The sequence below is a fragment of the Sinocyclocheilus grahami genome, unplaced genomic scaffold (genome assembly GCF_001515645.1).
Source record: "Sinocyclocheilus grahami isolate Dianchi unplaced genomic scaffold, SAMN03320097.WGS_v1.1 scaffold552.1, whole genome shotgun sequence".
Taxonomy (NCBI): Eukaryota; Metazoa; Chordata; class Actinopteri; order Cypriniformes; family Cyprinidae; genus Sinocyclocheilus; species Sinocyclocheilus grahami.
The window spans coordinates 526,322-539,525 of NW_015505731.1; the positions used below are offsets into that span (position 1 = coordinate 526,322).

At 35.1% G+C, this 13,204-nt stretch overlaps 1 protein-coding gene across 1 annotated transcript in view; it reads right to left on the reverse strand.

Annotated features, from left to right (window-relative positions):
* Positions 1–13,204, reverse strand: part of LOC107555987 (arf-GAP with coiled-coil, ANK repeat and PH domain-containing protein 3-like) — a 53,490-nt gene that overhangs the window by 23,381 nt on the left and 16,905 nt on the right. The window contains exons 6-9 of the mRNA XM_016238951.1: positions 12,472–12,516; positions 12,294–12,389; positions 9,038–9,112; positions 7,374–7,385 (exon numbers count right to left, since the gene is read on the reverse strand). Coding sequence (XP_016094437.1) covers positions 7,374–7,385; positions 9,038–9,112; positions 12,294–12,389; positions 12,472–12,516 — 228 coding nt within the window. The remainder of the gene's footprint in view (positions 1–7,373; positions 7,386–9,037; positions 9,113–12,293; positions 12,390–12,471; positions 12,517–13,204) is intronic.

Consider the following 13,204-nt stretch of genomic DNA (forward strand, 5'->3'; position numbering starts at 1 on the left):
ACACACACACACAGAGACAACAAATACAACTCACTCAGTCATGTTTCAAGATCATTCATCATCAAAATTATATGAAAGAGCCTGAAAAAAGGTTGCAAAGGACATGAAAAGAGGCCACTCGGTTTCCAATCTTCTAAACAAGCTCAACAAACATGAGCCTATATTAGAGTACTAAAAAAAAAATGCTACAATAAAAACTTATATGGTAACAATTATACATTTTAAAAAACATTTTAAAATGAATTAATATTTTTTATTTTTCAATTCATTTTATTCATACAAAATTAAATTGACATTGTTTTACCAAAACAATGTGAATTTACTTCTACAGATAAGTATTTTAGAAAATAAGTAAATAAAAATGAAATGTATTCATTAAAATTTAAATGTAAAGCATATGACTCTACATCAATAATGATGATTTTATGCCTTTGTAATGTAAGCATCATAAAGTATGCACATACAAAAAAATTATGTATTTATTGTACTTAGTACATATTTAATATGGTACTATAAAAGTGTTTTATAGATCATATGCAATGCAATGATAGACCATATTTAACAGGAGTCCCTGCTCCATCTTTCTACAAATAAGATAGTATTGGCCTGACAATGTTTGAATACCTCTACGCTAAATAAATAATGAAATAAATATTGTAAGAGCGATATCAGTAAGTCAAATACTAAATACACATTCACTAAATAACTTGCTGAAAAAAGTATCAATAAGAGATCACTGAAGTTAAATAATATGCAATACGTGTAACAAACAATAATAATAAACAAATCATATCTCAACAGATTGCATTAACACAAAACACACAAAAAAACGCATTCAAACTCACCAAAGTATACTTCAATCTCCCGAATATCTTCATCTTTAAAAAATGTTTATCCAGAAGCATCAGTAATAATGGAGCAACTAAGAGCTTAGTCTTGTTTCTCTACAGTGAAGTCGTCTCACATGAAAGTCAAAGGCACGCGCTTCATCGATCTCGTGCGCACTCCTCACTCAAGCGAGAGCGAATGGCGAATGCGCACCACACTTCCACTGCTCAATATTCACAGGATTAGCATACAGCTGTCGATTTATGTGCTCTGCTCCATGACCTCAGTCAGAGAGCCGACCGCAAACATTATTTCACTGCCACGTACAGAAAGCACCGCGTCATTCGCAGATTTACGAGCGCGCGGTGTTCTCTTTAAACTCACTCGTCCATCTGTCTGACAGTCTATGCAAGACCATGGCTGTTCAATCAAGCAAGCGTTATTGCCTCTCAGAGAACCTCTTACTTCCAGCTCTCACACTCTCTAACAAGTGGATCACAGGAAAGATTACACTCGTTAAGGATTTCTGTCGTTCTATCACGCCTGCATTATGAAGAAAAAACACACAACAGCAGATAATCATTAATAATAGAGCATCTAAACAGATTTAGATAAAATGCCCGTATTGATTCCACCATGACTTCACTACACCTCAACTAACTGAACCTCAATTACTGAAGAAATGCATTACACATTTTAAATGCAAATACAACAACGTTTACATTGAAAATTCTACACACACACACACACACACACACACACACACACACACACACACACACACACACACACACACACACACACACACACACACACACACACAAGCAGAATAATATATAGGCTAATTAGAATAGAATATTGAAAATTGTATATATACACAATTAGAATTACATATAATTATAATAATAAAAAAAGTTAAATTCTTGGAAAAATGTCCGTATTAACTAGTTGTTTATTAGCATGCCTGTTATTAACATATTGGCTGTTTATTAAGCACATATTCTACATGATCATATTCTACATCCCTAATCATACCCAATACCTTACTACTTATTAATATACAGCAAAGTAGAGGTTTATTGAGGCAAAAGTCATATTGAATGGTTTTTGTTAATAGTGAGATTTGGACCTTAAAGTAAATTGTGACCGAATGTGGCATATAGTAGTTTGCCATAATCTTTTAATATTATTTATTTACAATCAATAGTATTAAAATTAGGGAGGGCAAGATATTATTATACCACTATTTCTAAATTTCCACCAAATTAAATTCAGTTTGGAGTAACCAATATACAAGATGTTTTTTTTGTTGACAAGAAAACTTGAATATGATATGAACCTTGTATGTCAAGGGCAGTAAATTGTTGTGGAGATGTGATATTTTAACATTTTCATGTCAAATGGAGTAACCCCAATGTTTTTGTTTTTTATATATATATATTAAACCACTGGTGGTGGTTGAGGAGAGACCCCCCCACATGATTGTAAAGCGCTTTGGGTGTACAACAATACATATATATATATATATATACACACATATAGCCTGTGTTATAACAAAAACAAACACAATCTGGTTCTCAGTCTTTCATTAATGCAGTTTTGTGTTCCATGTTAGCACTGCATGCTTATACAGCCACCTAGCATAGCTGAGTGTGCGACATACCGTAACTCTGTAAAGGACTGAGAAAGAGAAACCCCAAGGGAGCCACAAGCAGGTTAGACGTGAATAAAAGACCAGTGTGAGAGAAGCGAGTTAGTGTGTGTGCATGTTACGAGTGACAGATGCAACACGAGGAGGCAGTAAAACGGCTAGGTGGTGGGACAGCCAGAGAGATCGTAACTCTGTCACCGTAGGAAAGAGGAGGAGGGACAGAGACACTGTTCAGGCATCTCTGCAGATAAATCATTTGATAAATCAACAGGACGCTTCCGCCCACAGCATCGCTCAGGAATTGCAGCTGGCCACATTCACCGACTGCTCTCATATCATAAGTTTGGAGCTAGATATATTTACATTGTCTGAGTTTGTCCATTCACTGTGACAATGGTGGGATGCTATTGGTAGATATACAGAGCTGGGTAGTAACTGATTACATGTAACCTGGATTACATGATCAGATTACAAAAAATATTAAATTAGTAATTAGATTATATTACATTTTAAAACACTCGTAATCAGACTACTTTTTATTGATTACATGATCACATATTATTCACTTATTAGCAATAAATTATTCATAATTCAATGATTCTCTCTATTTCTACTTTTTCATCTTTTAAATGTTCCTTTCTAAAAACCCCAAAAACTGGAGAACAAAACCAGTCATAAGAGATTTACACATCATCTGAAAGCTGAATAAATCAGCTTTCTATTGATGTATGGTTTTTGTTAGGACAATATTTGGTCGACATACAATTACTTGAAAATCTGGAATCTGAGGGTGCAAAAAAATCTAAATATTAAGAAAATCGCCAAAATGATCATGACTAAAATGATGCCATTGTTCAAATTAAGTCCTTAGCAATGCATATTACTAACCAGAAATTAAGTTTTGATATATTTACGATAGTAAATTTACAAAATATCTTCATGGAATGTGATCTTTACTTAATATCCTAATGATTTTTGGCATAAAAGAAAAATCTATAATTTTGACCCTTACAATGTATTGTTGGCTATTTCTACAAATCTACTCGTGCAACTTATTACTGGTTTTGTGGTCCAGGGTCCCAAATAGACTACTGCTTATATACAGTCAGAAATCTTCCAGTTTTGTGGACAATCACACAAAGACCAGTCACTAGTAGTCACTAGATAGCTACAGACCTGTCTCTCTCCTTCCATTCATAGTGAAAACCGTCCAACGAGTTGTTTTCAACAAGGTATCATTGTTTCTTTCACAGAACAACAAACTGGACGCTAACCAGTCAGGTTTCAGGAGTGGCCATTCAACTGAGACTGCACTACTGTCAGTCACGGAGGCCGTGCGGATTGCGAAAGGATTGCTGGATCTATCTGCTGCTTTTGACACTGTCAATCATCAGATCCTCCTGTCCACCCACTCATCACTGGGCATTACAGGGATTCCACTTCGCTGGTTTGCAGTCTTTCAGGGTGGCCTGGGGTGGGGAGGTATCCAAAGCACATCAACTGGTCACTGGGGTTCCTCAGGGATCAGTTCTTGGACCCCTCCTCTTCTCCATATACAGACACAATTAAACCTCTACAAATGGTTCAGAATGCAGCGGCACGGCTGGTCTTCAATGAGCCCAAAAGAGCCCATGTTACACCTCTCTTTATCTCCTTGCACTGGCTACCAGTTGCGGCTCGCATCAAATTCAAGACATTGATGCTTGCATATAGAACAGCCACAGGCTCAGCACCCACCTACTTCCACTCACTACTACGAATCTACATCCCCTCCAGAAGTCTGAGATCCGCTAGTGAGCGATGCCTCGTGGTACCATCACAGAAAGTCTCAAAATCACTTTCCAGAACATTCTCGTTCACCATTCCTGGCTGGTGGAATGATCTTCCCACCCCTACTTTTCAAGCGACAGCTGAAAACTCATCTCTTTCGACTCTACTTGACTTCATCCTTAATTAAAAAAAGCAAAACAAAAAAAAAACTGTCTTTCTCTTTAAAACTTGGTATTACAACCACTTCCTGTGTCTGTTTGCCTCTTTAAGAAGAATCGCTTTATGTATCCCCCAATTGTAAGTCGCTTTGGATAAAAGCGTCTGCAAAATGACTAAATGTAAATGTAGTCAGGTGGATATTTTACACAGAAAATTGTGATTTGTTTCTTTCTCTTTGTATTTTTATATCAATATGGTACAAGACTATCCTGTTTAAATGAATGTGATAAATGTGTTCGGTCAAAACTAATCTAAAAGTAATCGAGAAGTGATCTGATTATATTACTTAAAACGTGTAATGTAATGAATCACATTACAAACTACAATTTTTGTCATGTAATTCGGGATCAATAACAGACTACACTTTGTAAGTAATCTACCCAGCACTGTAGATATTCTATGGGCTGCTAAACGTAAGCCATAGCCATTTTGGAACAATAATTTGTCAGTTTGTCAAAGCCGGTCCATGAACACTTGCGAGCAAGTTGACTGTGCATCTGCATCAGTAGTTATACGCATATATGAATATCTATATCTGGAATAGACATCAGATGAATATTTTACTAAACTAACAATACAACAAGACAAAGGCAGTAGCAATCATACCATTAAGTTAATAAACCTGTTAACATTTATCCAATTGCTTTGGGAATATAAATATTGGCGTTACAACCAGAGTGTCACTTTGGAAAATGATTTGATTTTTACTGTTAGTGACGAGTCGTTGACTGTTCCAAGATGGCGGACGCACCAACATGTCCGGAGCGGTCCACTGTGGCATCTACATATATGGTCAGATTTGGTGTTCTGAATGTTTTTTATTGGGCATTGCATGTCTTGTGTTTTGTGACCCTCTCTGATGAACTGTTTCTATAGGCTGTGTGGGTGGACATGGCAAAGATGTTAATCTCAACTCGGGGCCAACAGGTCACCAGACGACATGCTGTTTTGTGGAAGTGTGCTGAACATACGGGCCCAAACGGGCTGTACGCTTTAAGCTTATTATGGACTTTACAGCTGTTCTCTTTCTCCCAGTAGTTTCTCACTCTCTTTCATGCACAGTTCAATTGTTCCTCGTTCTTTTCTTTAGCTGTCTGACAACCTACTTTTCTCTGTAATTAAAATTTCTGTTTTTTTGTTACACAGTTATTTTTGTCCCTATTCTCTGGTTGTCTCTAAGGCCTGCTTGTCCTTTTAATCTCATAACTTTGAAAATCATTATTACACATACTTTATTGTTCAAACGTTCGAGGTTTGGTTTGATTTTTTTAAATGTTTTTGAAAGACATCTCTTAGGCTCATCAAGGCTGTATTTATTTGAGCAAATATACAGTAAAACTGGTATATTCAGAAGTATTATTACAGCTTCAAATAACTTTTCTAATATATTTTAAAATGTAATTATTCCTGTGATCAAAGCTGAATTTTCAGCATCATTACTCCAGTCTTCAGTGTCACATGATCCTTCAGAAATCATTCTAAGATGCTGATTTCAAACTCAAGAAACATTTCTTATTATTACCAATGTTTAAAAAACTGTTTTTCCGCTTAATAGTTTTGTGAAACCATGAAACAGGATTCTTTGATAAATACATGAATTTGAAATGTCGATCTTTGGTTCCACAGGCATAAAAAGAAAATCCACAGAAAAATACTTTTTGGCTTTCATCAGAGCTGCATAAGACAGCCTCTGACAGCCTCAAAACCCCTGGACATTTTTCATGTTCTCCAAAAATTGCATATAAACTAAAGTTAATCCACAATGCTGCTGTATAAACATCTAAAACATACATCAAATAGACACCGGCTGCTCTGAAAATGTCTTTTCCAGGGAAACGTTCTTGTTTTATTCTCACTACAGCCAGTGAATGTGATAAACGCAGTGTTGTCCATGTGATTTTGTGATGTCCTTGTCTCCCTTCTTACACACACACTCACACGGATTACACTAAACATGGCATGTGATGGCCATAAAGCAATTCTTTATAGATCACCAATCAATCTATCCCTAAGGCTGACTGAACTGCCTCATAAAAATGCATTTATTGATAGACAACTGGAACCCAGGAAGGAAAATATGTGTTCCTGTTGTAGCTGTATGCTAGCAAGGAAAAATATATTACCTAAACGCACAAATGGATAAAAGCATCTACATAATGCAGAAATATTAAACTTTATTATATATATATATATATAAATATAAAGTATAGTATTTCTAACCGAAAATCATTTAACACTAAAAACTACGATAAATCATTTTAAATGCTACGAGTGAATTTAGATGTCAGAATATTGTATGCAAAAAAGCAGTGCTGTCAAACAATTAATCGCATCGAAAATAAAAGTTTTTGTTTATATAATATATATATATGTGTGTACTGTGTATATTTATTATGTATATACAAAAGCACACACATACAGTATATATTGAAAATATTTACATGCATTTACATGCATATATTTATATTATATATAAATATGTTTATTATATAAACATAAAACTTTTCTTAAATACATACATGCATGTGTTTGTATTTATATACACATAATAAATATACACAGTACACACACATATTATGTGAACAAAAACTTTTATTTTTAATGCGATTAATTTATTTTTGAATTAAGATTCATTTAAATGTGAGTGACACATGACTTGCTCTTTTCATTACGTATAAGTCTATTGTCACAAGGACAAAAATATAATATACTTTTTTATAAAACCCTAAATACAGTTTCACAGTATATTTGCAATTGTTACATATTCTAAATTTACCCAACATTTACTGGAAAATGTTAATTTTGGACCAAACCAAGAGCAAAACGAGCATTGTAATCATTCATCTGTTCGTCTATATAGCCAAAACAAGAATTCATCCTGTGAATGAAGAGAAAACGGACTCACCTGCATCAAAGTCTGGATATGAGGATTGCACAGCGAGGAAAAAGAGAAAGAAAATTTCAATTATTTGTCTTTTCAGTCTTTATCTTTTTTTTTCTGCATACTGCATGCATTTATTCATAAACGACAACACACATCCACCATCTGGCTAATTGGAACATTAGTTCTGATCATTGCTACATTCAGATCTCAATGATCAATGCAAATAGTCCCTGCGATGTCACAAAGTTATAAATCGATTTTAGAACTAGTTTCTGCCTTCACATCCAAATCAGATTCAATTTGAAAGTGCCCCTATTATGGATTTTTGAAAATTACCTTTCATGCAGTGTGTAAGTGAATGAAAACATCCCGCAAAGTTTTAAATCTGAAAGTGCACCGTGTATAAAGTTATTGTCTCTCAAAAGAAAGAGTTGACTCTGAATCATTGAAACGAGTCGTTTTTAAAACGAATCCCAAGCCGTTTCATCTTGACGTCAACATGAACATTAGCATATTGCCCGCCCACTTGTTGGTCTTTTCGTGTTGGTCTGAATGAAAATACAAATTCATTCTTTGCCGCTTTTGGAGCTGTAAAATAGCGGTTTCCCCAGTAACGTAGTAAACAAAACAGCACTGCGCTCACAAACGCTGCTTTATCAGGCATTACAGGCAAGATGACATTAAAATGAGACCAATCGGACCAATCACCGCAGATTAGCGTCACACAAAGGAGGGGTTTGGAAAAATGAATCGTTGAGCGAATCGTTTGGGAGTCGTTGAGCAAATAAGGTAAAAAAGAAATGCATATTATAAGACAATGAAAGTGTTTTTTGACCTTACATGCATGTCAGCCTGTTATTGGGGACTCCCAAAACCAAAATATGAACCTTTCATTACCCATAATAGTGGCACTTTAAATCTGCTGGGCCAAATTAACTTGCTTTTGTCCAGAAATGCCCTATCAATACTACTGGAATCTGAACAAAGACGAGCCGAGACAAAGATTCAGGGTCAGAGGGAAAAGTCAGAGTGTTTCTGGCCCGGATCTGTTGGCTGCGATGCCCTGCTGGCTTGCAATGTGCTAGCAGATGGATGTGTGTGTGTGTCTTGAGGGCCAAATTCCTGGGGCGATCTGGACGGGACAGGCTTTATTGATATGGTGATGAAGCAGTTTGAACAAACAAATGACACAAACGGAGGTGAACATATGTAGCTGAAATACATGAAGGGAGAGTGTTTCTTATACAAGCATTTTCGCTAACTGAACTGTCACAAACATGACAGCAAAGGGGTTGAGTGATCGGACAATATTATGATAGGAAGTGTGTCGGTGCTTCAGAGGAAATAACTTCACCTGACACCTGATTCCCCCGTTTTTATTTTAGGGTTAATAATTCAGTAGCCACACCTATATCTGTCTGATCAGATTCAACTGAGGATCTGAGGTGGGAAGGTTGTATGGGACGTGGGTTTCATATATTATGAGTGAAAACAGTTTCACATGACCCCTTAGGTGGAAAGAGGCAGTTAAAAGAGGAGGACGACGAGACAAAACGAAGATTTAACAGAAGAGAGCAGGAAGGTATCCGGCAGACAAGAAAGATAAAAGGCCAGAGGGGGAAGATGCAAGAAAAGAGATGGAAAATGAGGACGGATACAGTAAAGAAAGCAGATGGTGTTCTCACTCGCTGCTGTATGGTGGCATGTTTGTGCTCCATCTCTCTCTTCTCCATCGCTGAGTCTATGACCAGCTGATCCAACTGAAATAAAAACACAAAGGGCAGTGTTACACTTGAAGCTGTAAATAAAACAAAGGTTATTGGAATACGTTTTACAAGAAAATACTATTTCAATCTTTCTATTTCAGTTTTTTTATGTTTAATTCAATCTTTTACTTGCTATTTTTGTAATTATTTGTTAAATATACTAGCAGTTTCTGAGTGATTTTTTTTCCCACTATACCACATTTTTCATTGTATATAGATTATTTTTCATCATATTTATAACCGGTAGATTTTTATTCACAAAAGGACTTGTTTTATCCTGTGTGTGTGTATATATATATATATATATAGGTATTATATGATATTAATAGAAATTATATTTTTTGCATAAGCCTTTGTATAAACTAAAACGCAGAACTAAATTTCTGTTTAATTTTGTTTTTGAAACAGTAAGGAGTAAATGCTTCTTTTAAAAAAAAGGAAATTATTATTTTAAAAAAGACTATAAATATTTATTATTATTATTATATATTTTTTACTTTAATTTGAATTATTATTATTATTACACATTGTTTATATTAATTTAATTATAAAAATAAATATAATTTAATTATTAATTATATTATTATAATATATATTTTATTTTAAACTATATTTATTATTATATGATTTACTATTATTGTTGTTGCTTCAGTTTTTAATAATAATAATAACAATCAAAAACACATTCATAATTTACTTTACTTGTGAATACCACTGTTGACTGCTGCTCTTTAGAGACTTATCGGTTAAATGTGTGAGAAAACTGATAAAAATTATGGTATTTCTTTATTAAAGGTAACATGAAATTACATTAGCAACACATTTAACCTTGTGACATGGCAAAACAACATTTATTAGGACACAATTCTAATTCATTATTATATTCGATTATATTACAATGGCCTTAACATCAGCAAAAATTGCTGAGCCAGTTACTAAAGTAACTAATAGTAACATAATAAAATATTATGAAAATAAACTTTAGAATAACATGCAGTGATGAATCGTGCACAATAAGACTTTATTAATTAGGGTGAATTATATTTTCAGCTCGTCTTTAAGCCTGTCTCAGACAGATGCAACGTGCCTGTCAACCTCAAGGATAGACATTATCCCTCATTTTCACTCATTAGGCCTGTGTTAATTTGGAGCCTGGGGCTCGTCAGCACATGTCCAGCATTAGGCGCAGGTGTTGGGGGAGAGCAGGTGAACAGAGGGCCCTAATGAGCTGCTGATCCTGGAGGAGCAGATGTGTAGATCTATCTCACCTCAACAGCCAGCTTCTTCATGTAGGGGTCAATCTCGTCCAAGAGGTTGAAGCCCTGCTGGAAGAGACTGTGCTGAGCCTGCATGAACGACAGCATCTGTGGAGGAGAGCAAACAGTCAACACTGAAAATTACGGGCGAGGAGAATGCTGGTTTATAATGGCATTTGAACCCACTCACCGAATCCAAAATTTCAAATTTCTTTTTGGCCTGAAGAACATTGATCTGAGAAAGATATCAAGAGAAGAGCACAGGCATTATTAGTAGGTGCTTTTAAAGGGGTCATATGATGCTGCTAAAAGAACATTATTTTGTGTATTTGGTGTAATGCAATGTGTTTATGCGGTTTAAGGTAAAAAAAAAAAAAACACATTATTTTCCACTTACTGTACATTATTGTTTCTCCTCTATGCCCCGCCTTTCTGAAACACGTTGATTTTTACAAAGCTCATCGGTCTGAAAAGCGGGGTGTGCTCTGATTGGACGAGGCATTTGTTGCATCCAGTGGGAATATAATAACTGATTATACTGTCTTTTTACACGTTGCATTGCATTGTGCCGTGTAAACATAAAACGATGTCTGCATTTGTAATCGGAGAAATGACAAACAACAAGCGCTACTCTACACTGCTCAAAACTCACGTTTGAATCATCAGTGGCAAATCCTTTAAATATGAAAATATACTTACAGTCTGTGAGTCAGAACAGCCGGCATTGTAGTCTACTCTCCCAGGATCAGGAAACAGTCCTCTATAGATGCGCTGCACACATCTGAATATTTGGGTTGAAGTGTTCTGGAACAGTGTTGTAAATACAACTTAACCACTGATTTCTAGTCGTGTCCTCTTTTGGAAGACCAAACAAAGTAGTTTCGCTTTCACAATGAAACACACAGCGTCTTCACAACATGGCGGCGGCGGCAGCAACAATACTACAGCGAGAATAAAAGTTACGCCTATGATATTAATAGAAATTATATTTTTTGCATAAGCCTTTGTATAAACTAAAACGCAGAACTAAATTTCTGTTTAATTTTGTTTTTGAAACAGTAAGGAGTAAATGCTTCTTTTAAAAAAAAGGAAATTATTATTTTAAAAAAGACTATAAATATTTATTATTATTATTATATATTTTTTACTTTAATTTGAATTATTATTATTATTATACATTGTTTATATTAATTTAATTATAAAAATAAATATAATTTAATTATTAATTATATTATTATAATATATATTTTATTTTAAACTATATTTATTATTATATGATTTACTATTATTGTTGTTGCTTCAGTTTTTAATAATAATAATAACAATCAAAAACACATTCATAATTTACTTTACTTGTGAATACCACTGTTGACTGCTGCTCTTTAGAGACTTATCGGTTAAATGTGTGAGAAAACTGATAAAAATTATGGTATTTCTTTATTAAAGGTAACATGAAATTACATTAGCAACACATTTAACCTTGTGACATGGCAAAACAACATTTATTAGGACACAATTCTAATTCATTATTATATTCGATTATATTACAATGGCCTTAACATCAGCAAAAATTGCTGAGCCAGTTACTAAAGTAACTAATAGTAACATAATAAAATATTATGAAAATAAACTTTAGAATAACATGCAGTGATGAATCGTGCACAATAAGACTTTATTAATTAGGGTGAATTATATTTCCAGCTCGTCTTTAAGCCTGTCTCAGACAGATGCAACGTGCCTGTCAACCTCAAGGATAGACATTATCCCTCATTTTCACTCATTAGGCCGGTGTTAATTTGGAGCCTGGGGCTCGTCAGCACATGTCCAGCATTAGGCGCAGGTGTTGAGGGAGAGCAGGTGAACAGAGGGCCCTAATGAGCTGCTGATCCTGGAGGAGCAGATGTGTAGATCTATCTCACCTCAACAGCCAGCTTCTTCATGTAGGGGTCAATCTCGTCCAAGAGGTTGAAGCCCTGCTGGAAGAGACTGTGCTGAGCCTGCATGAACGACAGCATCTGTGGAGGAGAGCAAACAGTCAACACTGAAAATTACGGGCGAGGAGAATGCTGGTTTATAATGGCATTTGAACCCACTCACCGAATCCAAAATTTCAAATTTCTTTTTGGCCTGAAGAACATTGATCTGAGAAAGATATCAAGAGAAGAGCACAGGCATTATTAGTAGGTGCTTTTAAAGGGGTCATATGATGCTGCTAAAAGAACATTATTTTGTGTATTTGGTGTAATGCAATGTGTTTATGCGGTTTAAGGTAAAAAAAAAAAAACACATTATTTTCCACTTACTGTACATTATTGTTTCTCCTCTATGCCCCGCCTTTCTGAAACACGTTGATTTTTACAAAGCTCATCGGTCTGAAAAGCGGGGTGTGCTCTGATTGGACGAGGCATTTGTTGCATCCAGTGGGAATATAATAACTGATTATACTGTCTTTTTACACGTTGCATTGCATTGTGCCGTGTAAACATAAAACCATGTCTGCATTTGTGATCTGAGAAATTACGAAACAACAAGCGTTACTCTACACTGATCAAAACTCGCGTTTGAATCATCAGTGGCAAATTCTTTAAATATGAAAACCTACTTACAGTCTGTGAGTCAGAGCAGTCGGCATTGTAGTCTAGGGGTCGACCGATATGTGTTTTTCAAGGCCGATGCCGATACCGATTATTACAGATCAAGTAGACCGATAACCGATATTTTGAACCGATATATACAGTGGGTACGGAAAGTATTCAGACCCCGTTAAATTTTTCACTCTTTGTTATATTGCAGCCATTTGCTAAAATCATTTAAGTTAATTTTTTTCCCT